The sequence below is a fragment of the Mirounga angustirostris genome, unplaced genomic scaffold (genome assembly GCF_029215605.1).
Source record: "Mirounga angustirostris isolate CCGP_5_RB_7025 unplaced genomic scaffold, mMirAng1.0.hap1 SCAF_4, whole genome shotgun sequence".
NCBI lineage: Eukaryota > Metazoa > Chordata > Mammalia > Carnivora > Phocidae > Mirounga > Mirounga angustirostris.
The window spans coordinates 106681091-106707703 of NW_026991712.1; the positions used below are offsets into that span (position 1 = coordinate 106681091).

The window sequence follows — 26613 nt, forward strand, 5'->3', positions numbered from 1 at the left end:
AGTAATGATAATAGCTAAGGCATACTGAACATATGCTGTGTGACAGGTGCTGTTTAACTGCTTTACATATATTAACCCATTTAATTCTTATAACAATTATTTTAAAGAAGGTACTATTATCCCCATTTTGCAGATGATGAACTAAGGCACAGAGAGGTTAAGTAACTTGCCCAAGGTCACATGGCCAGTAAGTGGAAGAACAAGGATTGGAATCCTCTTATTTGCTTGTCTTTAGTACTCCCTTTTTCAGGCAACAGAGCCATTTTGAAAATCTTGCTGTAGTGACACATTGTTGATTTTTTGGCCCTGATGATAGACTCCTTCCTAGCATTATACATTATTGTCATGAATTAATCAGAAAACATAGATTTTGTTAAGTCTGTCATATTTAAATACAAAGATCACCAGTGTTACTCAAGCTTATGAGACTTCCCACTCCATTTCACCAGTCTCTTGTGCTTAGGAAACTCTAACGCTTGACTGATTTTTATGTTCCGATCCTCAGTATTCTGCCTCAGTAGGTGTTTTTAGTGCATCCTCCCTGCTCCCTTTACCTTTCATACCAATTTGTAAAGTACTGTAGCCTTCCTAGTACATTGGATAGTCATTATAATGCCATATGACTTCTTCTATCTTAGCCCTGAAATTGGCCACTTTAAAAACAGTGTGCTCTGTTATATGGGTTTTATATAATCTAATCAAACTATTTCTTCCAAGATTTGCTAAGACTTTAAAATTATGAGTCCTGGAAACTTTTTAAAAAAATTTTAATTGTAGTATAGTCAACATACAGTGTTATATTAGCTTCAGGTGTCCAATATAGTGTTTTAACACTTCCATACAACACCTGCTGCTCGTGACAAGTGCACTCCTTAATCCCCATCACCTATTTCACCCATCCCCTTTGGTAACCATCAGTTTGTTCTTAATAGTTAAGAGTCTGTTTCTTGGCTCTCTTTTTTTTCCCTTTGCTCATTTGTTTTGTTTCTTAAATTCCATGTATGAGTGAAATCATATGGTATTTGTCTTTCTCTGACTTATTTCACTTAGTGTTATACTGTCTAGCTCCATCCATGTTGTTGCACTGGGAACTTTTTTTTAAACCTCTGAGTATTGTTACCTAATCATGTTAAATTTACCTTTTAGGCATTAGTGCCCCAAAAATAATTGCTGCCATTTATTATTTACTGTGTGCCAGGCATTATGCTAAGCAGTTTGCATTATGGTTTTTATGAAGATTAAGTGAAGTAATTTATGAAGTGTTTGTTATTTCTGTTTTACAAATGGGGGAATGGAGATTTAGGGAGGTTAAATAATTCCCAAGATTACACCAAAGAACCTAGATTTGTATTCAAGTCTGTCTGATAACAGGGTCTGTTTCTAAAACCAGTATGGCATAATACTATAAAATTACCTTGTAAAGTTTTGTTAAAAATGAAAATTATCTAGGAATACTATATCCTGGACTTGTGTATACTGGCAGTATTTGGTTGGTATTAGCTGATTGGGAAGTAATCTGTCCTAGATTTTTAAAAATCTGTTTTTAATTAACAATTATATTTGCTTGGTTTTGTTTTAAAGAGTGAACCAAGAGGAAATCCAGAAGTGTTAACATATTTGTTGACATGGAAAGATATTTATAATATATAAAGAAGGTTGATTATAAAACTGCACAGTATGAGCAGTTTTTAAAAAATCGGTATATATAGATAGAGCAAAATGTTAATTGTGGATCATGGTTGTCACCCTTGGCTACCCTTAGAATCCACTGCAAAGCTCTTTTTGTTTTGTTTTTTTTTTAAAGATTTTATTTATTTATTTATGTGACAGAGACACAGCGAGAGAGGGAACACAAGCAGGGGGAGAGGGAGAAGCAGGCTTCCCGCGGAGCAGGGAGCCCGTTGTGGAGCTCGATCCCAGGACCCTGGGATCATGACCTGAGCCAAAGGCAGACACTTAAGGACTGAGCCACCTAGGCGCCCCTCCATTGCAGAGCTCTTAAACGTCCTAGTGCCCAGGCCATACCTCATACTAACTATAAATAAGACTCTCTTGGGGATGGTACCAGGCATCAATAGGTTTTTTAAAGCTCCCTTGGTGATTTCAGTATGCATACTAGCTTGAGAACCACTGCTTATGTGGTAGAAAGATAGGCCTTTTTATTTGTTTATTTTATGTTTTTGAAATTCTAGTATAATGGACATTTACTACCCAAGTGATTTTTTTTTGAAGTGTAAATTTCAAGATACCAGAAAATCCTTGTTACTAGTTTTTAAAAGTTGTAGTAATTTATTCATAAATCAGGATTATTTTCCCTGTTGTCATTGAATTAGATATTAGTGTATTTTACAATTATATTTCAAGTCTACGAGTTACATACACCTTTAGAGTGTATATCTATATCTTTTAAAAAAAAATCAGTACTAGAACTTTAAAATTATTGAAGCCTTTTTTTAAATTTTAAACATCTTAATTATAAATAACCAGAGCAGCCAACTTCTCTTTTTCATACTGCATCATTTTTTTTCTTCCTCTAGGAGCTCCAGCGGGCTAAGCAAGAAGTCCTCTCTTTGCGGAGAGAGAATTCTACACTAGATGCCGAATGCCACGAAAAAGAAAAGCATATTAATCAGCTACAAACAAAAGTGGCTGTTTTAGAACAGGAAATCAAGGATAAGGACCAGCTTGTTTTAAGAACAAAAGAAGCATTTGATACAATCCAGGAACAAAAGGTCTATTTAAACATTTTTTTTAAAAAATTGGTGATCACATTTACAAGTGATGCTTTTCTTAAACACAAACATCCTATTAACTATTCATATTTAAAAAAATATGTATCAGGTTGCCTTAGAAGAGAATGGTGAGAAAAATCAGGTACAACTAGGAAAACTTGAAGCTACGATCAAATCATTATCAGCGGAACTTCTTAAGGTTTGTTTTTAAAAATAATAGAATATTAAATTTCATTAGGGTAAGAAAGAGATACAAATAAAGCTCTTTTACAGGCAAATGAAATTATCAAGAAGTTACAGGGGGATCTGAAAACTTTAATGGGTAAATTGAAACTGAAGAATACAGTAACTATTCAGCAAGAGAAACTCTTGGCTGAGAAGGAAGACAAATTACAAAAGGAACAAAAGGAATTACAAGATGTTGGACAGTCTCTCCGAATTAAAGAGCAAGAGGTAGTGAATATTTTATATTTTTGCGTGTGTGACTATTTGCAAAGTATAACAAATTTTCTCAGATGTATTTTTAAAATTTCTACTTTATTAGAGAAGAGCTTTCACTTTTTCCCCCCAAAAAGAACATGACTAGCTTCAACAGAAGTTAACCTATTTCAATTTGAAAAGTTAGTTATCATGACTCAGATACCTTGAGTGTTCATATATATGTACAGTATATGTGTATATACATGTATACATATACAGTGTTACATAGATGAGCTATAATTCATTTATTTAATAGTAGTTAATAGTAATTATTTAATTAATAGAAATACATTTAAGTATTTAGCCTTTATTATACTTATGATGAGGATTGACATTGCAGGTGTGCAAATTACAAGAACAGTTAGAAGCTACTGTTCAAAAGCTTGAAGAAAGCAAACAACTTCTAAAAAATAATGAAAAGTGTAAGTATTTTACCTTTTTATGTAAATGAGGTTTGCAATTGTGTTCTTAATCTGAAAATTTTATTTGAATTCATGAAAGTTTGGGTAAATCAAGATATTGCTACATCCAAATAATTTCGGTTTTAAATATATGGTCTTCATGTCTTTGCTATAGTAACTTGTATATCAACTGCCCTGTAAAACAGTTACCATTATAAAGAAAACCATATTACATGTGTCAGTAACCCAAAATTAAGTGTTGAAAATATTGACAGTAGTTTAAATTCTTTGCTAATTAAAGTTCTTCACTACTTATTTTAATTGCTGTGTTTATCTAATAGTAATAACATGAATTATTTGAAACTAAAATATAAGATTAAACCTTTAACATTTTCTCAGTTTTTGTATTGGTTATCAGATAAGAGTGTGAACTTCAAATAAACTGTAAGATATCATTCTAGAAATGAAAGCCTTCAAAGAGATCCTTGACTAGCAGAAATACGTTTTGTTTTGTTTTGTTTTTTGAAAGATTTTATTTATTTATTTGACAGAGAGAGAAAGACTGCTAGAGGGAACACAAGCAGTGGGAGTGGGAGAGGGAGAAGCAGGCTTCCCGCCGGGCAGGGAGCCCAATGTGGGGCTCGATCCCAGGATCCCAGGTTCATGACCTGAGCCAAAGGCAGACACTTAACCGACTGAGCCACCCCGGTGCCCCAGAAATATATGCTTCTGATAGTAATAGCATAAGGAGTTCTATGTGGCGGTTGTTAAAATAAGAATCTTTAATGGCAAAAATTTAGGTGAACCTATATTCTCCTGTGATATAAGGTAGTTTTAAAGACTTAAAATTTTGGGGCACCTGGGTGGCTCAGTCGTTAAGCGTCTGCCTTTGGCTCAGGTCATGATCCTGGGGTCCTGGGATCGAGCCCCGCATCGGGCTCCCTGCTCTGCGGGAAGCCTGCTTCTCCCTCTCCCACTCCCCCTGCTTGTGTTCCTGCCCTTGCTATCTCTCTCTCTCTCTCTCTGTCAAATAAATAAGTAAAATCTTTAAAAAAATAAAGACAAAAATTTTTAAATCTCAATATAATTTTTAAATGTTTAAAGTTATTAGAAAAATAAAAATAGTCAAAATTCTTTACCTTGTTTTGTTTTATTTAAGTAATCACATGGCTAAATAAAGAACTAAATGAAAATCAGCTAGTGAGAAAGCAAGATGTATTGGGACCTTCTACCACTCCACCTGTACATTCTAGCAGCAACATAATCAGAAGTGGGATTTCTCCTAACTCTAATGTGGTAAGTTTTAAATTAAGATGTGAGTGGTCTGAGTAAATTACCTAAAACCAAAATATTCCCAGACTATGAGGAAGTCTCCATGACTTCAGGTGCTGGTACTAATATGACTTGAGTGAGGTAAAGGTTAAGTCCCACTTAGAAGTGAGACATACAGATATACTTGCTCCTAACAAAGAGGCTGTATTTCAAAAGCACACTGCTTAAAATTTTATTGGATGTATATGTTAACTAACTAGATTTTAAATAAAAATTTGAAATAAAAATATGAAAAAATTTAATTGGATATAGAAATCATTCAGTAATAACTAAAGTAATGCCAAATGTGCTGAAGAAGGAAGTATTCTGGGAGCCTTAAGAAGGGAGAATAAAGTTTGGGCTCAAGTTTGGAACTATGATAGGAGCCTAAACTGAATTCTATTTGAGAAAGAAAAAAAAAAAAAAAAGAGAAATGTCCTTTTATCAGTCAGCTCTAGATTCTAGAAGGAATTAGTTATGATATCTAAGCTCTCTAGCTCCTATGACCAGGGCTTTTGCTTTCTCCTTGCAAGAAATTAGGAGAAAATGAAGAGCAGCTCCTTACATATGGGAGCTGGCTTGGTACTATCAGCAAGGCCCTGGTATTGCTAGGAGAGCTAGCCTGGTACTCACAGCTAGGCTTTGGGGCTCTCCTGTTGAACATAACTAATTTCACAGAATATCAACATCAGGCAAGGCCACTCTGTGACTGTGACAGATCAAGAAAAAAATAAGACCACCTCATAATCATTTCTGAACACAATTTTGAAAAAATGAACATTGCCAAACCACAAAACGGGCAGGCATCCTCCTATCCTGGCTAACATGACTGACTGCTCCTTCTTTACCAATTACAGTTTTGGCCTTAATACATTCCTCCCGGGGCACCTGGGTGGCTCAGTTGGTTGGGCGACTGCCTTCGACTCAGGTCATGATACTGGAGTCCCAGGATCGAGTCCCGCATCGGGCTCCCTGCTCGGCGGGGAGTCTGCTTCTCCCTCTGACCTCCCCTCTCTCATGCTCTCTCTCTCAAATAAATAAATAAATAAATAAATTTAAAAAAAAATACATTCCTCCCGACTTACCTAATTATGAAATAATCTAAGATTTATTTCAGATATTCAGTCATACAATTATCCCCATTTCCAGATAGCATCTGACCCACAACAAAGCCACACTTTATTAAACTGTCTCTTAAACCACCTAATACATATATGTCCAGTAAATAAGTCCCTTTTAACACCTGCATACTGCCACACCCCTCTTACTAGGTTTCCCACAGTATGCAGTCTCCATTGTTTGCAAGGAGCAGTAAATCCACAGTGTACACCTATAGGTATGTTTCTGGTAGTTTTTGATTGAAGAGCATTGGCAGAGGATTTAAAATGCAAATACCTAATTGAATTTTAAATCTATCCTACTAATTCAGATTGTACTTGATGTTTAAAAAAAGGAATAGATTTTTGCTAAATTGCAAAAAGGTGTGGAAAGAAATGCCCAGTACTGAATTACAAACTTGAAAAATTTGACAAGCTTAACCTTAATGACTTATGATAAATAGCTATGTAGAAGGTGTTTTTTGTTATGCAGCCAGTGATGTATACAATTGCTTCTTAAGGTTTGTGTTTCAGTTGTTCTCTTATAAACTCTTTTCATGGTATTTGTTAATGGTGGTGCCACCATATTGAAAATTAGTGGCAAAGCAAATTATTGTATGAATTAGTCCATTTAAGAACACATATCTTGGGGCGCCTGGGCTCAGTCGTTATGCATCTGCCTTCGGCTTGGGTCATAATCCCAGGGTCCTAGGATCAAGCCCCCCGTCGGGATCCCTGCTCAGCGGGAAGCCTGCTTCTCCTTCTCGCACTCCGCCTGCTTGTGTTCCTGCTCTCACTGTCTCTCTCTCTGTCAAATAAATAAATAAAATCTTTTTTTTTTTTTTTAGATTTATTTATTTGACAGACACAGTGAGAGAGGGAACACAAGCAGGGGGAGTAGGAGAGGGAAAAGCAGGCTTCCCACTGAGCAGGGAGCCCGACGTGGGGCTCGATCCCAGGACCCTGGGATCATGACTGGAGCTGAAGCAGATGCTTAACGACTCAGCCACCCAGGTGCCCCTAAATAAATAAAATCTTAAAAAACAAAACAAAACACATGTCTTGTTCTCATTCTGGCAGAAAATTATTTTTATATCTGATTGGCTTACTGATCTATGACTCCATCCTTCCCCCAGCCCCCTTTTCAGGAATGGAAGACATACATACGTATAGGGAACCAAGATGGTTCAAAGAGGTCATTGTTTAAACTCAGTTCAAAGACAAGTCCAGTGGCTTATTTTGTTAAGCTTGCACAGCCACTCTTTAGAAAGCTTAAAGTTATCCTAGCCTCATGCTATTATAATAAAGCAGAGTTTTGTGGTGTCATGATAAAATTGGCCTCTAAGATAGTGCTTTTAAGTATTATAACAGATGCTAGTGCCTCGTGGATCAGTAAATACTATTTAGAATTAATATCTCATCCTTAACCTTTTTATGTTTTCATTTTTAGGTTGATGGTAGACTGACTTACCCAACTTGTGGGATTGGTTATCCTGTCTCCTCTGCATTTGCATTCCAGAATACCTTTCCTCATCCTATATCTACCAAAAATACCATCCACCCAATTTCAGGACCAAAGGTAGACAAATTAACTAATACTTTTTTGGGGGAAAATGTAGCAACTTATTAACAAACAAATATTTTTTTATTTTAAATTTTAGTCTTTAGTCAGTTGCTATTAGGTAATAGATAAATATATTACCAAATATCTAGTTTATGCTTACAGGAAATTCTTTCTGTACTATATGGTATTTCTTGAGTGAGTATAATTTATAAAAAGCTGGACATCAGTCTGCTTAAATTTTATTTATTCCCATTCAACCTCTTATTCCATTTTTATTCATTCTCTATTACAACTCTCAAACCTGACTAGCATTACTGACTTCATACTGCTGATGTATTAGCTCTGGTGATATTTTTGGATTCTGTTGCCAGGATTTAAAGATCTGATAAGGCAGACTTATAGCATATTCTAAAATGTAGTTTTGGTGATATTATCTTAAATAGCATAGGCCTAGCATTTCATCCAATGTGATTTATTTACTAAGGCTTTTTTTTTTACCCCCTTGAGGAGTTCATCATCATTCTTATTACTAATGTCTTAGGGGTATATATTGTTTTCACATGTATTATAATTTTACTTTCACAATAATTTCATCCACCCAGACTGCCACTGATTCTATTTTCAGTCCTAACTTTAGGTGAAAATTGATTTTTTTGGGGTGCCTGGGTGGCTCAGTCAGTTAAGCATCTGCCTTCAGTTCAGGTCATGGTTCCAGGGTCCTGGGATTGAGCCCCGCATTGGGCTCCCTGCTCATTGGGGAGTCTGCTTCTCCCTCTCCCCCGCCCATCCCCTGCTTGTGCTTTCTCTCACTATCTCTCTCTCTCTCAAATAAATAAATAAAATCTTTAAAAAAAAAAAAGAAAATTGATTTTTTTTGTAAATCATAGAGACAAATGTTTTTGAAAAGAATTTTTTTTTAAGATTATTTTAGAGCGAGAACATGCACACAGGAGGGGAGGGGCAGAGGGAGAGGGAGAGAATCTGACTGCCCCCTGAGCATGGAGCCTGATGTCGGGCTCAATCTGACGACCCTGAGAACATGACCTGAGCTGAAATCAAGAATCAGATGCTTAACTGACTCAGCCATCCAGGCGTCCCTGAAAAGAATATTTTGAACTGAGGACTTTGAAATTGCTATTATAAACCCTTTATCAAATTAGTTTTGGGCTTCCTGAAAAATAAGCTGGCTGTGTTGCTTAGGCCTGTGCTTCTTCTTAACTCTTTAAGACTTTAACTATCATCTGAAGCTATTGATTATTCTCAGTGAAATGAGTTTTTATGCTTAGACTATCATTATGTAAAGAGTATTTAGGTACATTTAGCAGGCTTTTCTTGAATTGTTTGTTAAAGAGCATTAGATATGTATATTCACAGGAGTACTATTTTTTTTTTTACAGTGTTACCTAACTCTTATACTGTTAACTTTATTTGTCCATATTTTATTTTAAAATTTAAATTCCAGTATAATTAACATACAGTATTATATTAATTTCAGGTATACAATGTAGTGATTCAACAGTTATATATATTATTCAATATTCATCAAGATAAGTGTACACTTAATACCCTTCACTGATTTCACCCATTCCCTCACCCACCTCCCCTCTGGTAACCGTCATTTTGTCTTCTATAGTTTGTTTTTTGGTTTGTCTCTTTTTTTTCCCTTTGTTTTGTTTTGTTTTGTTTCTTAAATTCCACATGTGAGTGAAATCATGTGGTATTTGTTTTTCTTTGACTGACTTATTTCACATACTGTTATACCCTTACCTTCATCCATATTGTTGCAAATGGCAAGATTTCTTTCTTTTTTTTTATGTCTGGGCAGTATTACATTGTATATATATATCACGTCTTCTTGATCCATTCATCTATCAGTGGACACTTGGGCTGCTTCCAGAATTTGGCTATGATAAATAATGCTGCTATAAACGGGGGTATATATATCTTTTCAAATTAGTGTTTTCATATTCTTTGGGTAAATACCCAGTAGTGAAATTACTGGATCATATGGTATTCTATTTTTAATTTTTTGAGCAACCTCCATACTCTTTTACACAGTGGTTGCATCAGTTTGCATTCGCACCAACTGTGTGTGAGGGGTCCTTTTTCTCCACATCCTTGCCAACACTTCTTTCTTGAATACTATGTTCCTTAATATCAATATCAATATACTCAAATGTGATTGCATCTTGGGATCAATTTTTTTCTTGAGAATTTTGATTGAATTGCTTTTTCATTTTATTTTTAAGTTTTTAATTCCAGTTAGTTAATGTGCAGTATTATTAGTTTTAGGTATAAAATATAATAATTTAGCAGTTCTGTACATCACCTGGTGCTCATCACAAGTGCACTCCTTAATCCCCATCAACTATAGGATTTTTTTTTTTTTTAAAGATTTTATTATTTGACATAGAGAGAGAGACAGAGTGAGCACAAGCAGGGGGAGTGGCAGGCAGAGGCAGAGGGAGAAGCAGGCTCCCCACAGAGAAGGGGGAGCCCGATGTGGGACTCGATCCCAGGACTCCGGGATCATGACCTGAGCTGAAGGCGGTCGCTTAACCAACTGAGCCACCCAGGCGCCCAATCCCCATCAACTATTTAACCCATCTCCCCACCTCTCTCCCTTCTGGTAACCATCAGATTGTTCTCTATAATTAAAAGTCTGTTTCTTACTTTGACACACACACACTCACTTTTTTCTTTGCTTGTTCTGTTTCTTAAATTCCACATATGAGTGAAATCATATGGTATTTGTCTTTCTCTGCCTGACATATATTTCACTTAGCATTATATTTTCTAGCTCCATCCATGTCGTCGCAAATGGCAAGATTTCATTCTTTTTATGGCTGAATACTATTCCATTGTGATATATACCACATCTTTTTCCATTCGTCAACTCATGGATACTTGGACTGTTTCCCTATCTTGACTATTATAAATAATGCTGCTGTAAACATAGGGATGCATGTATTCCTTTGAATAAGTGTTTTTGTATTCGTTGGGTAAATATCCAGTAGTACAATTGCTGGATCATAAGGTAGTTTTTTGTTTGTTTGTTTGTTTTTAAGATTTTATTTATTTATTTGATAGAGAGATAGAGAGCACAAGTAGGCAGAGAGAGAGGGAGAAGCAGATTCTCCACTGAGCAGGGAGCCTGACGCGGGGCTCGATCCCAGGACCCTGGGATCATGACCTGAGCCGAAGGCAGCCGCTTAACTGACTGAGCCACCCAGGCGCCCCCATAAGGTAGTTTTTTTTAACTTTTTGAGGAACCTCCACACTGTTTTTCAAATTGTTTTTTTTATTTCAAACAGCTTTCCAGGAATATATATAATGTCCAAAGTGAGCACAAGAAATACTACACATACTTTCCAGATAGTTACCTCGTTTATAGGTCTAAATATGACTTAAAAGATTACCTTTATAGTTCTTCAAGAATTGGAGGAATCGTTATAGCAAGGATATTCCTAAACATAGCAAGACTTTCAGGGTTTCCTATATCACTGATCTCCATATCCTTTTGATTATGTATCCCCAAAAATAAAAAAAAACAAAACAAAAGAAAACATAAAACAAAACACGTTGAGCTTGAATCTCTTATGAATATTTATTTGTGAATTGTATGCATATACTATTCACTACTGTATTATGTACAGTATAGTTTAGCGGTTAAGAAGGTGGAAACTGATGTTGGAGTTTAAATGCTGCCTTTATCAAGGGGAATTGGGCCAGCCACTGAAATACAAACAAAAAAGAAATCCAAAATCCAAAAATATTTGAAGTGTATACAGGGATGTATATATGTGTGTACCTCTGTATGTATGTTTGTATAATAAGAGTTTGTGTATTTAAGCAAAAATAGTACATGCCTAGTGTTCTGTGCCTTATTTCATTCAACAGTATTATGGAATAGGTCCATCTCCATGTATCAGAATGTTTTTGGGTTTTTTGGTTTTGTTTTTTTTTTTTTAAAGATTTTATTTATTTATTTGAGACAGAGAGAATGAGAGACAGAGAGCATGAGAGGGAGGAGGGTCAGAGGGAGAAGCAGACTCCCTGCTGAGCAGGGAGCCCGATGCGGGACTCAATCCCGGGACTCCAGGATCATGACCTGAGCCGAAGGCAGTCGCTTAACCAACTGAGCCACTCAGGCGCCCAGAATGTTTTTGTTATTTAATGATTTCTTTGTATATGGATGCGCTATAATTACTGCTGTGTTAATGGATGATCAGGTTGTTTTCCATCTAGGTATTCATACAGTGCTTTGGCAATTATATAATGGATTCATAACTCAGTAAGACAAAGAACCTAATTTAAAAATGGGAAAAAGAGGGGTGCCTGGGTGGTTCAGTCAGTTAAGCATCTGCTTTTGGCTCAGGTCATGATCTCAGGGTCCTGGGATTGAACCCTGCATAGGGCTCCCTGCTGGGCGGAGAGTCTGCTTCTCCCTCTCCCTCTGCCACTCACCCTGCTTGTGCTTCCCCTCTCTCTCTCTCTATCTTTCTCTCTCTCTTTGTGTCAAATAAATAAGTAAATAAAGTTTTTTTTTTTTTTTAAATCCATGTAAATGTAATAGGAAAGATGAGAAAGTAGTGTTTTTGCTTCTAAGGTCTAGAAGAATGGAAGTATCCACTCATTTAGCATTGTGGAGCCAAAGTTATCTTTGACAAGTTGGCATTGTGGAAGAGGTGATAAAACCAACTCTTGGTAAAATGAAGTACGAATAGACATATACACAAAAATAAATTCCAGGGGCACCTGCCTGGCTCAGTCAGTAGAGTGTGCAGCTCTTGATCTCGGGGTAGTGAGTTTGAGCCCTATATTGGGCGTAGAGATTACATAAAAAAAAAAAAAAAAAAAAAAAAAAAATCCCAGGTAGGTTAAAGATTGACATTTAAAAAGCAAAACTTTATGACCTTACAATTATTTCAAATAAGATACAAAAAAATACAAATGAACTGTTAAAAAATGGATAATTTGGGGTACATTTAAATGAAAAAATACCTGTATATCAAACCAAGTCAGACGATAAGCCAGAGATTGAGAGAAGATATTTATATCACATATAACCACCAATAATAAATATCCAGAATGTTAACTTACACAATTCTATAAGAAAAAGCTAAGCAGCTCAACAGAAAAGTGAACAAGAGATATATAAATAGGTAATTTATAGAAGAAAAACCTGAGTAGCCAATAAATATATTAAAAGATTTTAGGGGTGCCTGAGTGGCTCAGTGGGTTAAGTATCTGCCTTCAGCTCAGGTCATGATCTCCGGGTCTTGGGATCAGGCCCCATGTAGCGCTTCCTGCTCAGCAGGGAACCTGCTTCTTCCTCTCCTGCTCCCCCTGCTTGTGCACACTCTCTCTCTTTCAAATAAATAAATAAAATCTATACAAAAATGAATTTAAAAATAAAAAATATGGGAATAAGATTCAGATATTTCATCAAAATAAATACACTGATGTCAAATAAGCACATGAAAAGATGCTCAACTACCTCAAGTATTTTCTTTTTTAATGTGAATGTAATTGTTTTATTAGTTACTTTCTTGGAATATTTATTGATGCTGTATAGAAATGTAACTGATTTTTGTATGTTGATCTTTTATCCTGAAAACTTGCTAAACTCATTGAACTCATTATTAATGGCTCTTTGTGCATTGATATGATTATGTATTGTTTTTCTTTCATCAGTTAGGTATGTTAACTTTGAAATATTATATCAGCTTTGCATTCTTAGGATAAAGTTCACTGAATTAAATGTTAAATCCAGTTGGTTGATTTTGTTTAGGTCCTCTGTGTCCTGTTGACTTTCTACTTGTACTATCAATTACTGAGAGGAATGTTGGTATCCAACTATTATAAGTGTTTCTATCATTTTTTCCTGTTACTTCTATCAGTTTTAGCTTCACACCTTCAGAAGCTCTTTTTTTTTTTTTAAGATTTTATTTATTTGACAGAGAGACACAGCAAGAGAGGGAACACAGGCAGGGGGAATGGGAGAGGGAGAAGCAGGCTTCCCGCTGAACAGTGAGCCCGATGCAGGGCTTGATCCCAGGACCCTGGGATCATGACCTGAGCTGAAGGCAGATGCTTAACGACTGAGCCATCCAGGCGCCCCTAGAAGCTCTTTGATTGGGTACATATCTCTCTTGAATTATGTCCTCCTGGTTACTTAACCCTTTCATCATTATGTAATTTCCTTCTTAATTTTTGGTAATTTTCCATGCTCTGGGGTCTATTTTGTTTCATATGAATGTAGCTTCTCAGCCTTCCTTTTAAGTGATGTTCCCCTGGAATATCTTTTTCCACCCTTTTACTTTAAACCTATGTGTATCATACTTAAAATGGTTTCATCTAAAGAGTGTATCTTGTTTGTTGCCTTTGTTTTTCATTCTTCTGTTGTGCCTTTCTTGACTTCTTTTGATTATTTGAATATTTTTTAGTATTTCATTTTTTATTATATTTGTATATATATTTAGTGGTTGCTCCAGGCATCATATTACACATACTTTCAAGTGTGTATAGAATTAATATTTTGCCACTTCAAGTAGAATCTAAATACCTAAATACCATATAGTCCCGTTACCCTTTATGTTTTGGTATTCCATGTGTATTACATCTGTAGACATCAGAAACTTCATCAGACAATGCTGTAATTTTTGCTTTCAACCATTATACATATTTAAAATACTTGAACAGAGAGGCATAGTCCATTATATATTTATCCACTATTTACCATTTCTGTTGCTCTTCATTGCTCATGTCCATACTTCCCTCTGATATAATTTCCTGAATAATAGAACATACTTTAACATTTGTTTTAGAGGAAGTCTTTGGGAAATGAAGTCTCTTTCTCTTCATCTGGGAACACCTTTCTTTTACCTTCATCTCTGAATGATATTTTCTCTGGATATACAATTCTGTATTTATTTCATTTTCCTTATTTCATCTATTTTATTTTACTTAAGCACTTTAAAGATTTTTTCTACTGGGGCACCTGGGTGACTCAGTTGGTTAGGCAACTGCCTTCGGCTCGGCTTGTGATCTCAGGGTCCTGGGATCGAGCTCCACGTCGGGCTCCTTGCTCAGCAGGGAGTCTGCTTCTCCCTCTCCTTCTGCCTGCTACTCTAACTGCTTGTGCTCTCTCTCTGTCAAATGAATAAATAAAATCTTTAAAAAAAAAAAAAAGATTTTTTTCTACTTCCTTCAGACCTCCATGATTTCTGATGAGAAATCTGCAGTAAATTCAAATTGTTTTTCAAGTATATATAATGCATCCTTTTTTCTCTGGTTGCTTTCATGATTGTTTTTCTTTGGTTTTCAGCATTTATCAGTGGTGTGTCTGGTCATAGATTTCTTTGACTATCCTTTTAGGGATTTGCTAAGCTTCTTGAATCTATGAATTGATATCTTCTGCCAAATTTTGGAAGTGTTCAACCATTATATATTTCTTGAAATATTTTTTCTGCACTATACACTTCCTTCTCTCTTTCAGGGATTCAAATGACATGAATGTTAGATCTTTGTCTACTTTACCATAGGTCCACAGGCTCTGTCTTTTCTTCCTTTCTTAAATTTTTTTTTCTGTTTTTCAGATTTGATTATTTCTATTGATCTTCAAGTTTACTCTTTTTCTGTAATGTCCATCCTGTTACAAAACCCATCCAGCGAATTTTTTCCATTCTTAAATTTTCTTTTTTTTTTTTTTTTTTAAAGATTTTATTTATTTGTCAGAGAGAGACACATGTACAGCAGGGGGAGTGGCAGGCAGAGGGAGAAGCAGGCTCCCCGCTGAGCAAGGAGCCTGATGCCGTACTGGATCCCAGGACCCTGGGATCATGACCCGAGCCAAAGGCAGATGCTTAACCAACTGAGCCACCCACCCAAATGACCCTCCAGTCTTAAATTTTCATTTGTTTCTTTTTTATATTACCATTTTTTTATGAAGACTTGGTTTTTTTTACATTTATTTCAATTGTGTTCACCTCTACTTCTTAGAGCCTGACTATAATAGATGTTTTAAGTATTTTTTTTAAAAAGATTTTATTTGAGAGCGCATGCATTTGTGCTCACACGCAAGCAGGGGGAGGGACAAAGGGGGGGCAGGGGAAGGACAAGTAGACTCCTGGCTGAGTGTGGAACCTGACTGGGGGTTTGATACCACAACCCCGAGATCATGACCTGAGATGAAACTAAGAGTCAGATGCTTAACTGATTGAGTCACCCAAGCACCCCAATATTTTTCTGATAATTTCAGTATTTTTGTCATCTTGGAATTGACTACATCTGTTGGCTTGTCTTTTACATTGTGAATTGCTTAGATTTTCCTGTTTTTTTTTTTTTTTTTTTTTTAAGATTTTATTTATTTATTTGACAGAGAGAGACACAGCAAGAGAGGGAACACAAGCAGGGGGAGTGGGAGAGGGAGAAGCAAGCTCCCCGCCAAGCAGGGAGCCTCATGCGGGGCTCGATCCCAGGACCCTGGGATCATGACCTGAGCCGAAGGCAGACACTTATTGACTGAGCCAACCAGGCGCCCCCTGTTTTTTTATTATTTTGGATTGTGTGTGGATCAAATAACACTATGAGGCTTTAGATCTTAAATCCTAAGGAGAATGTGATTTTTTTTTTTTTTTTAAGCAGTTTTCTTAGGGTCAAGTTGCAGGTTCTGAATTGCCTTGTGTAGGCCTCAGTTTTTATGGCAGTTTAGTCTATAAAGACTTTGCCATGTTATTTGGATCTGTGTGTGCATCATCTGGTGGGTGTTCTGTGATCTGGACAGTGGTTTACCCCATAGTTCGCTTCTCTTTGGTATGTTAATTAGGGTTATATCTTGCATGTCCAGACTGGAAATGAACCCAGGAATTCATGCACATCTTTATGGGATCTCTTTCTTGAGTTCCTTTCTATGATTTGTCCTGAATTTCCAGGATCCTTCCTGGTTTCTGGCTAGAAAGCATTGAACTGAGTTTTCCTACTGTGTCATGCAGTTTATGTCCTTGTTCTGCATTTGGTACCAAGTATTGGGAGGACAGAAAGAAAAAAATAATGAGGATTTGCCCTATAGTTTTGAGCTTATACTGCCCCTAGTCAGAGGGTGTGATTCCTTTTCTTTAGAGTTTTAGGTGCCTGTCTGACCACTTTTAGTGTCACCATCATCCCTTTGGATTCTACTTTCACAGAATTGCCTTAGGATTAGGGCAGAAGAGAATCATTAAAGGGCTGGGGGTGGGGGGACTCTTTTTTTGACCTTTAAGGAGCTTCTTTCTTTATTTTTCAGAGTAGAAAGAATCTACCTTGATAATAATATTTTACTATGGCTTCCTCAGTATTTACCTGACATACCATTTTCTATACTTTTACATACTGCATCTTTATATTTAAAGTGGATTTCTTTAGTTATAATTGACTTACATTTTTATCCATTCTGACATTGCCTTTGACAATTTAAAATTTAATGTATATACTGCTAAGGCTTATCATCTTGATGTTTGTTTTCTACCTATACCGTCCGTTGTCTCTTTTCTTGTCTTTCCAATTAATTGCTCATTTCAGTTTGCATTCCATTTTATCTCTACATTGGGCTTTGTTTAATTTTCTTTTTTTTTTTTTTTTAAGATTTTATTTATTTATTTGAGAGCGAGAGCATGAGAGGGGGGAGGGTCAGAGTGAGAAGCAGACTCCCTGCTGAGCAGGGAGCCCGATGCGGGACTTGATCCTGGGACTCCAGGATCATGACCTGAGCCGAAGGCAGTCGCTTAACCAACTGAGCCACCCAGGCGCCCGCTTTGTTTAATTTTCTTTTTGTTTGCTGTAGAGTTTGTAATATATGTCCTTATCTTTTCATTCTATCTTTGTATAATATGCTACTTCCTATCTAATATATGAACCTTGCAATTATAATTGTTTTTTCATGTCCCTCTGTTAACTATTAAGATTTTCTACACTTGTTAACACACTTTTTTATTTTGCTTTAAACAATCAAGTGTCTTTTGGGATGCCTGGGTGGCTCAGTTGGTCATGATCCCAGTGTCATAGGATCGAGTCCCACATCGGGCTCCCTACTCAGCAGGGAACCTACTTCTCCCTCTGCCTGCCACTCCCCCTGCTTGTGCTCTCTTTCTGACAAATAAAAATCTTTAAAAAAATAAACAAGTGTCTTTTAAAGAAATCAAACAATAAGAAAAAGGTTCTTTTGGTTTACTCATATATTTACCATTTTACATGCTCTATTTCTTTGTGTAGATCTGAAGTTTCATCTGATAACATTTTCCTTTCTTCTGGGTAACTAAGATCTCTTACAGTGCAGATATTTAAGATGGCTTCTGTGGGCAATTAATACTTCCTGCTTTTGTCTTACAACACTTTTATTTTTACTTCATTTTCTCTGCATATAGAATTCTAGGTTTACATGGTTTTTTTAATTGAAATATAGTTGACACACAATGTTACATGAGTTTCAGGTATACAGCCTAGAGATTGACAACACTATATTATGCTATCCTGACTACAAGTATAGCTGTCATACGTCACTAGATGACACTGTTACAAGAGCATTGACTGTATTCCCTATGCTGTGCCTTTCATCTCTATAACTTATTCATTCCATAAATGGAAGTCTACATATCATACTTCCCTTCACCCATTTTGCCTACTCACCCACTCCTCTCCCCTCTGGTAACCACCAGTTATTTTATTTTTTTAAAGATTTTATTTGAGATAGATGGAGAGAGAGAGCGCGCGCGAGTGTGCACAAGCACGAGCCAGGGGAGAGGGAGAGGGAGAAGCAGGTTCTCCACTGAGCAGGGATTCCGACTAGGGGCTCCATCCCAGGACCAGGGGATTATGACCTGAGCTGAAGTTAGACGCTTAACCAACTGAGCCACCCTGGTGCCCCTCTGTAGAAAATTTAGTATTATTTGTTGTAGTTCTTCTTTTTTTTTTAATTTTTTATTGTTACGTTAATCACCATACATTACATCGTTAGTTTTAGATGAAGTGTTCCATGATTCATTGTTTGTGCATAACACCCAGTGCTCCGTGCAGTACGTGCCCTCTTTAATACCCATCACCAGGCTAACCCATCCTCCCACCCCCCTTCCCTCTAGAACCCTCAGTTTGTTTTTCAGAGTCCATAGTCTCTCATGGTTCGTCTCCCACTCCAATTTCCCCCCCTTCATTCTTCCCCTCCTGCTATCTTCTTCTTTTATTTGTTGTAGTTCTGTGAAGAATGCTGTTGGTATTTTGATAGGGATTGCATTGAATCTGTAGATTACTTTGGATAGTATGGACATTTTTACAAAATTAATTCTTCCAGTCCATGAACATGATATATCTTTCCATTTGTGTTTCATCAGTGTTTTATAGTTTTCAGAGTGTATGTCTTTCACTTTGTCGGTTAAGTTTATTCTTAGGTATTTTATTCTTTCTAGTGCAATTATAAATGGGTTTGTTTTTTGTTTTTTAAGATGCTTAATTTTCATCCATGGGTTTTATTCAGTGTATCTAAAATTTTTTATTTTATTTATTTGAGAGAGGGAGAGCGCGCACGCGCATGTGTGCACATGAGTCGGGGGGAGGGGCAAAGGGAGAAGGAGAAGCAGACTCCCTGCTGAGTGTGGAGCCCGATGTGGGGTTTTTGATTCCAGGACACTGAGCTCATGACCTGAGCCAGAGTCAGATGCTTAACTGACAGAGCCACCCAGGTGCCCCTAAAATTTTATTGATGAGCTTTAGAACTTTCCAGTTACATTTTAAGTGAGATTATTGAGGTATCATTTACACACAGTAGAATTCAACTTTTGTAGTGTATTCCACTTAAAAAAAATTCTGTGGTAAAATACATATAACATACAATTCACTGCCTTAACCTTTTTAAGGATTTATTTATTTATTTGAGATAGAGTAAGCATGAGCAGGGGGACAGAGAGAGAGGGAGAAGCAGGCTGAAGTCAGATGCTTAACCGACTAAGCCACCCAGGCGCCCTTTAACCTTTTTAAAATTTAGAATTAAAAATTGTGTATACAGTGGCAGTGATGTTAAATACATTCATAATGTTGTGCATCCATCACCACCAACCATCTCCAGAATTCTTTTCATCTTGTAAAACTGAAACTCCATACCCATTAACCATTCATTTCCCAGTTTCCCCCCATGCCTCCCAGCTCCTGGTAACCACAGTCCTACTTTCTGTCTCTATGATTTTGACTATTCTAAATACCTCATATAAAGTGGAATCATCACATAGAATTTGTCTTTTTGTGACTGGCTTACTTCACTTAGCATGTGTCGTTGGGGTTCATCCCGATTGTATCATATGTCAGGATTCGTTCCAGGTGCTGAATAATCTTCCATTGTATGTATATAACACATATGGCTTATCTGTTTATCTTTTTTTTTTTTTTAAGATTTTATTTATTTATTTGACAGAGAGAGACACAGCAAGAGAGGGAACACAAGCAGGGGGAGTGAAAGAGGGAGAAGCAGGCTTCCCAGCGAGCAGGGAGCCCAATGCGGGGCTCTATCCTAGGACCCTGGAATCATGACCTGAGCTGAAGGCAGCCGCTTAACGACTGAGCCACCCAGGCACCCCTCTGTTTATCTGTTGATGGACAATTGAGTTGCTTCCATGTTTAGCTATTGAGAATAATGCTTCTATGAACATGGGTGTACAAATATGTCTTCAAGCCCTGTTTTCATTTCTTTTGAGTATATACCCAGAAGTAGAATTGCTGGTAGCAATTTTATTTTTAATTTTTTGAGAAACTGCCATAATGTTTTCCCTAGTGGTTGTACCATTTTACATTCCCACTATTAAGGTACAAGAGTTCTAGTTTTTCCATATCCTTGCCAACACTTGTCTTATTTATTTTTTTAAATAGTAGCCATTCTGGGGTGCCTGGGTGGCTCAGTCGGTTAAGCATCTGCCTTCGGCTCAGGTCATGATCCCAGGGGCCTGGGATTGAGCCCCGCGTTGGGCTCCCTCCTCAGCGGAGAGCCTGCTTATCCCTCTGCCCACCCCCCCACCACTTGTTCTCTCTCACTCTCTCAAATAAATAAATAAATCTTTAAAAAAAAAAAAATAAATAATAAGCCATCCTAATGGGTATGAGGAGGTATCTCATTGTAGTTTTGATTTACATTGCCCTAATGATCAGTGATGTTGAGCATCTTTTTATATGCTCTTGGCTATCTGTATATTTTCTTTGGAGAGGTGCTTATTCAGATTATTTGCCCACCTTTTTTTTTTAAGTTTTAATTTTAATTCCAGTTAGTTAACATAGTGTTGTATTAGTTTCAGGTGTACAGTATAGTAAGTCAACAAATCCATGCATCACCTAGTGCTCATCACAAGTGCACTCCTTAATCCCCATCAGCTATTTATTTAGCCCACCCACCACCCTTTCGGTAACCATCTTTGTTCTCTATAATTAAGAGTCTGTTTCTTATTTGTCTTTCTCTCTCTCATATTTTTTTCCCCTTTGCTTGTTTTAGTTTCTTAAATTCCACATATGAATGAAATCTTATGGTATTTGTCTTTCTATGACCTATTTTGCTTAGCATTATAGCTCTACCATGTCATTGCAAATGGCAAGATTTCATTCTTTATAGCTCAATAATACTCCATTTTGTGTGTGTGTGTATGTGTATGTATGTGTATATATGGATACATTTATCCATTCCTCAGTTGATGGACACCCAGGCCACTTCCATAACTTAGCTATACTGCTGTAAACATAGGGGTGCATGGAATTGTTTTCTTAATTTCCCTTTCTGCTACTTCATTATTAGTGTTATAGTATTACAGAAACACAACCAATTACTGTATATTAATTTTGTATCCTGCAATTTTACTGAGTTCACTTATTCTAGTAGTTTTTTTGTAGAGCCTTTAGGGTTTTCTATGTATGGTATCTGTAAATAGTGACTGTTTAACTTATTCCTTACCAATTTGTATGCCTTTTGTCTTATTGCTGTGGCTAGGACTTCCAGTACCATGTTGACTAAAAGTAGCTAGAGTGGACATCCTTGTGCTGTTCCTGATCTTAGGGGAAAAAATTTCAGTTTCTCACCATTCAGTATGATGTTGGCTGAGGGTTTGTCATATATGGCTTTTACTATGTTGAGGTATGTTTTCTCTAAATGCACTTTGTTGAGAATTTTTATCATGAATGAATGTTGAATTCGTTAAATGCTTTTTCTTTACCTATTGAGATCATGTGTTTTTTTTTATTTTGTTAATGTGGTGTTTCACATATTGATTGATTCGCAGATACTGAACCATCCTTGCATCCCCAGAATAAATCCCGCTTGATTGTGGTGAATGATGCTTTTTTTTCTCCCCCAAGATTGATTGATTGATTGATTGATTGATTGATTTTAGAGATAGAGTGCGAGCAGTGGGGAGGGGCACAGAGAGAGGGAGAGAATCCCCAAGCAGACTCCCTCAATGAGCTCAGAGCCTGATGTGGGGCGTGAATGATGTTTTTATTATACTGTTGTATGTCGTTTGCTACTTTTGCTGAGGATTTTTACATCTGTGTTCTTCAGGGATATGGTCTGTAGTTTTCCTTTTTTGAAGTGTCTTTGATTTTGATATGAGGGTAATGCTGGTCTTGGAGAATGTATCCTGAAGCTTTCCTTCCTGTCCTATTTTTTGGAATAGATTGAAGTGAAAATAGATATTAATTATTCTTTAAATATTAGGTAGAATTCACCTGTGAATCCATCTGGTTCTGGACTTTGATTTGTTGGGAATTTTTTGGGGGGGGAGATTTTATTTATTTATTTTAGAGAGTGCAAGTGGGGAAAGGGGCAGAGAGAGAGGGAGAGAGAATCTGAAGCAGACTCCGTGCTGAGTGCAGAGCCCAACGTGGGGCTCAATCACACAACCCTGAGATCATGACCTGAGCCGAAATCAAGAGTTAGATGCTTACCGACTGAGTCACTCAGGTCTCCCAGGAATTTTTTGATTACTGATTTAATTTATTGACTGGAAGTTGGTCTGAACTGTTCAGATTTTCTGTTTCTTAATTCAGTTTTGGAAGATTGTATGTTTTTAGGAATTTGTCCATTTCTTCTTGGTTGCCCAATTTTAGCATAAAATTTTTCATTTTAGTTTCTTGCAATCCTTTGTGTTTCTTTTTTCTTCATGAGTCTAGCTAAAAGTTTGTCAGTTTTATTGATATTTTCAAAGAACCACCTGATTTCATTGATCTCTTCAAGTGTTTTTTTAGTCTCTGTTTCATTTATTTCTGCTCTAATCTTTATTTTTCCCCTCTCACTGCTTTGGGCTTTCTTTTCTAGTTCCTTTAGATGTAAAATTAGATAGTTTGAGATTTTTCTTGTTTTTTGAGGGAGGCCTTTATCACTATAAATTTTCCTTTGAGAATTGCTTTAGTTGCATCCTACAGACTTTGGACCAATGTGTTTTCATTTTCTTTTGTCTTCATGTCACTTTTGATTTCCTCCTTGATTTCTTCATTGACCAGTGGGTATTTAGTAGCATGTTGTTTAGGCCCCATGTGTTTATGCTTTTTCCGTTTTTTTTTCTTGTAAATTTCTTGTTTCATAACAGTTGTGGTTGGAAGTGATGGTTGATATGATTTCAGTCTTATATTTATTGAGATTGTTTTGTGACCTAATAACGTGATCTGTCCTGGAAAATGTTTCATGTGATTTTAAAGCAATGTGTATTCTGTTGTTTTGGGATGGAATGTTCTATATATATCTGTTAAGTCTATCTGGTCTAATATGTTATGCAAAGACACTTTCCTTTTTAATTTTTTGCCTGAATGAAGTATCCATTAATGTAAGTGGGGTGTTAAAAAGTCCCCTACTATCATTGTATTACTGTCATTTTCTCCCTTCACATCTGTTAATATTTGCTTATTAAGTGCTCCAATGGTGAGTACATAGATATTTACAATTGTTGTATCCCCTTGTTGGATTGATCCCTTTATTATTATGTAATGCCCTTCTTTGTTTCTTGTTACACTTTAATGTCTGTGTTGTCTGATATAAGTATTACTACCTAGGCTTTATTTCGCTTCCATTTGCATGGAATATCTTTTTCATCACTTCACTTTTAGTCTTCATGTGTCTTTAGGTCTGAAGTGAGTCTCTTGCAGGAAGCATATAGATGGGGCTTGTTTTGTTATCCATTCTGTCACCCTGTGTATTGACTGGACCATTTAGATCATTTATATTTAAAGTAATTATTGATAGGTATGTACTTAATGCCACTTTATTGTTTTCTGTTTGTTTTTGTAGTTTTTCTCTGTTCCTTTCTTCTGTTGCTCTCTTGTGATTGATGACTTTCTTAATATTAGGCTTGGATTTCTTTCTTTTTTGTGTATCTAGTATAAGTTTTTGGTTGATGGTTACCGTGAAGTTCATATATAACATCTTAAGTATTTAACAGTCTGTATTAACTTGATGGTCACTTAATTTCCAAGACATTGTAAAAGAACTTTATTTTACTCTCCCCCTCTTCACCGTTTTTGTGTTTTCATGGTTTACAGCTTTTTATTTCACGAGTCCCCTTAACTAAAGTTTAAAGATTTTATTTATCTTAGAGAACATGCATGTGAGCAGTGGAGGAGCAGAGGGAGAGGGAGGGGGAAAGAATCTCCAGCGGACTCTGTGCTGAGTGTGGAGCCCACCATGGGGCTCAGTCTCTCGACCCTGAGATCATGACCTGAGCTGAAACCAGGAGTCAGATGCTTAATGACTGAGCCACCCAGGAACCCCTCCTAATTTTCTTCTAATTATGGCCTTTTCTTTTCCACTTAAAGGAGTCTCTTTAGAAAGTGACTTTTTCTCTGGGTGCTTTTAAGATTTTCTTTTTTTTCGTTGATTTTTTTTTTCCAGCAACTTATTTATGATATGCCTTGGTGTGGTACATGTATATCATCAATTAGGGCTTTTTATTGAGGACTTGTTATCAGGGGTTAATGGTTGACAGCTTGGAAAATTTTAGTCATTATTTCACTCTCTTTTTTTTCTGTTATTTCCTTTCAGTATTCTAGTTACACACAGTTGATCACATATTTTTCCATTGAGACTGTTCATTTATTTTATTTTTTTATGCTTCATTTTATATTCTAATGTTCTGTCTTAAAGTTTACCAGTCTTTATTTCTGTAGTGTTTAATATGCTGTTATTTCTGTCCAGTGAGAAATCTGTATTTTAGATAATGAATATGTCATCTCTGCAATTTCAGTTTTACTCTTTTTTATACCTTTCATTTTTCCCATACTTTTGATTTCCATTAAATACTTGTTCATAATTATCATTGTTCTAACATCTCTGTCCTTGTTCTATTATCATTTCTGTCATTTCTGGATCTGTTTTATTGATTGTTTTTTTCTTGGTGTTTTCACATTTTCTTCCTTATTGTCATCTCTAGTAATTTTTGATAGAATGTGGAACATTTTCAGTGGTTACATTGTTGACTGTATGGATTTTGTTATCTTCCTTTTTTAAAGAGTGGCTGCTATTTAAGTTAGTTTGGGGTTCCTTTCATCCCTTTGGAGCATTCTGGGGTTTTTTGTTTTTTTCTTTAGCTTGACTTCAGTGCATCTAGGGTAGCTTTTACTCAAGGGACAGTTCATCCCTTCTATAAAGCTATGATCCTTCCTGGCTCTTCACTGAATGCCCTAAATGATTACCAAGGACTTTCAACTTTGACTCCATGATTATGAGCCTTGGGAATTGTTTAAGTTAAAACTCCCATTTCTTTTTTTAGTCTTGTGGAGATTTTTCCCTATGCATGTGTCTAGTGCTGAGGAAAAACTTAAAGGGACCCATGTGCAGATTTCCAGAGATTTTTCTCTTTATATGTTCTTTTTTTAATTTTTTCATTTATTTGAGAGAGAGTGAGGAAGTGAACATAAGCAGGAGGAGGGGCAGAGGGAGAGGAGAGAGAATCCCAAGCAGACTCCACACTGAGCGTGGAGCCTGATATGGGGCTTGATCTCACAACTCTATCATATCCTAAGCCAGAATCAAGAGTCAGACGCTTAACTGACTGAGCTACCTAGGCACCCCTTCTTTCTCATCAGAATTCTGCCCTGCAACTTCCACTCACCCCAGCCTCCCTAAATTCTGATCTTATCTCTTCCATTTAGCAATTATGTTTTCCCTCTGTCACTGAATTTAGGTAAAGTGCCTCTACTTGGAAACCTGGGTCATTTGTAGGGATCACACTTCTCTCAAAGATCACAGTTGTGTACTACCTGTTGTTCAGTATTTGAGACCATTCTTTTTATTTTGTCCAGTTTTCTAGTACATGATTTTTGTCTGTATCTTATGAATTGATATCGGTACTTTCTTAATATTTCTTACTCTTTCATATTTATTTTTCTATAAGGAATATTAGAATTAGCTTGTTTTACTTTTAAAAATGTGTTTAAGGTTATGTGAAATGCATAGATTAATGTAGGGAGAACTAATATCTTTGGAATATTGAACCTCGATAGTCAAGTACAGTAGCATATACCTTTGTAATTTTAACCAAGAGTATCTATTGCTATTTTATTGTGAATTTTTACTAAAAATATTTATTGTTTTCTCATGCCTTTTCCCTTTGTATGCAAGTAGTCATAGTTTTTTTTTTTTATCTATTAGTGTGGTGACTTATATGTATACCTTTTTCTAATATACAACCCATTTATAAATTTCTGGTATGAAACCTCAGTTGTATATTTTAGTTTGGATTTTTGTATAGATTCTTGGATTACTTTTGATTGTTTTAAAGATTTATTTTTTATTTATTCGATATAGGGAGGGAGGGATAGCGAGCGAGAGAGAAGGGGCAGAGGGAGCCAGAGAGGGAGAGAAGCAGACTCCCTGCAGAGTGCAAAGCCTGAGCCTGAGATCATGACCTGAGCCAAAACCAAGAATTGGCCGCTTAACCGACTGAGCCACCCAGGCACCACTACTTTTGATTGTTCTAAAATTCAAATTCCTAGCTTTCATTTAGAATCTTTAAATATAATAGACTTTGAAAAATTTATAA

The 26613-nt window shown here is 36.3% G+C and overlaps 1 protein-coding gene across 2 annotated transcripts in view; it reads left to right on the forward strand.

Annotated features, from left to right (window-relative positions):
• SASS6 (SAS-6 centriolar assembly protein) overlaps positions 1-26613 on the forward strand; it is a 53854-nt gene that overhangs the window by 21615 nt on the left and 5626 nt on the right. For both annotated transcript variants that reach the window (XM_045897107.3, XM_045897108.3), the window contains exons 9-14: positions 2538-2732; positions 2842-2931; positions 3006-3185; positions 3553-3634; positions 4773-4909; positions 7472-7600. In XM_045897107.3, the coding sequence (XP_045753063.1) occupies positions 2538-2732; positions 2842-2931; positions 3006-3185; positions 3553-3634; positions 4773-4909; positions 7472-7600 (813 nt within the window). The remainder of the gene's footprint in view (positions 1-2537; positions 2733-2841; positions 2932-3005; positions 3186-3552; positions 3635-4772; positions 4910-7471; positions 7601-26613) is intronic.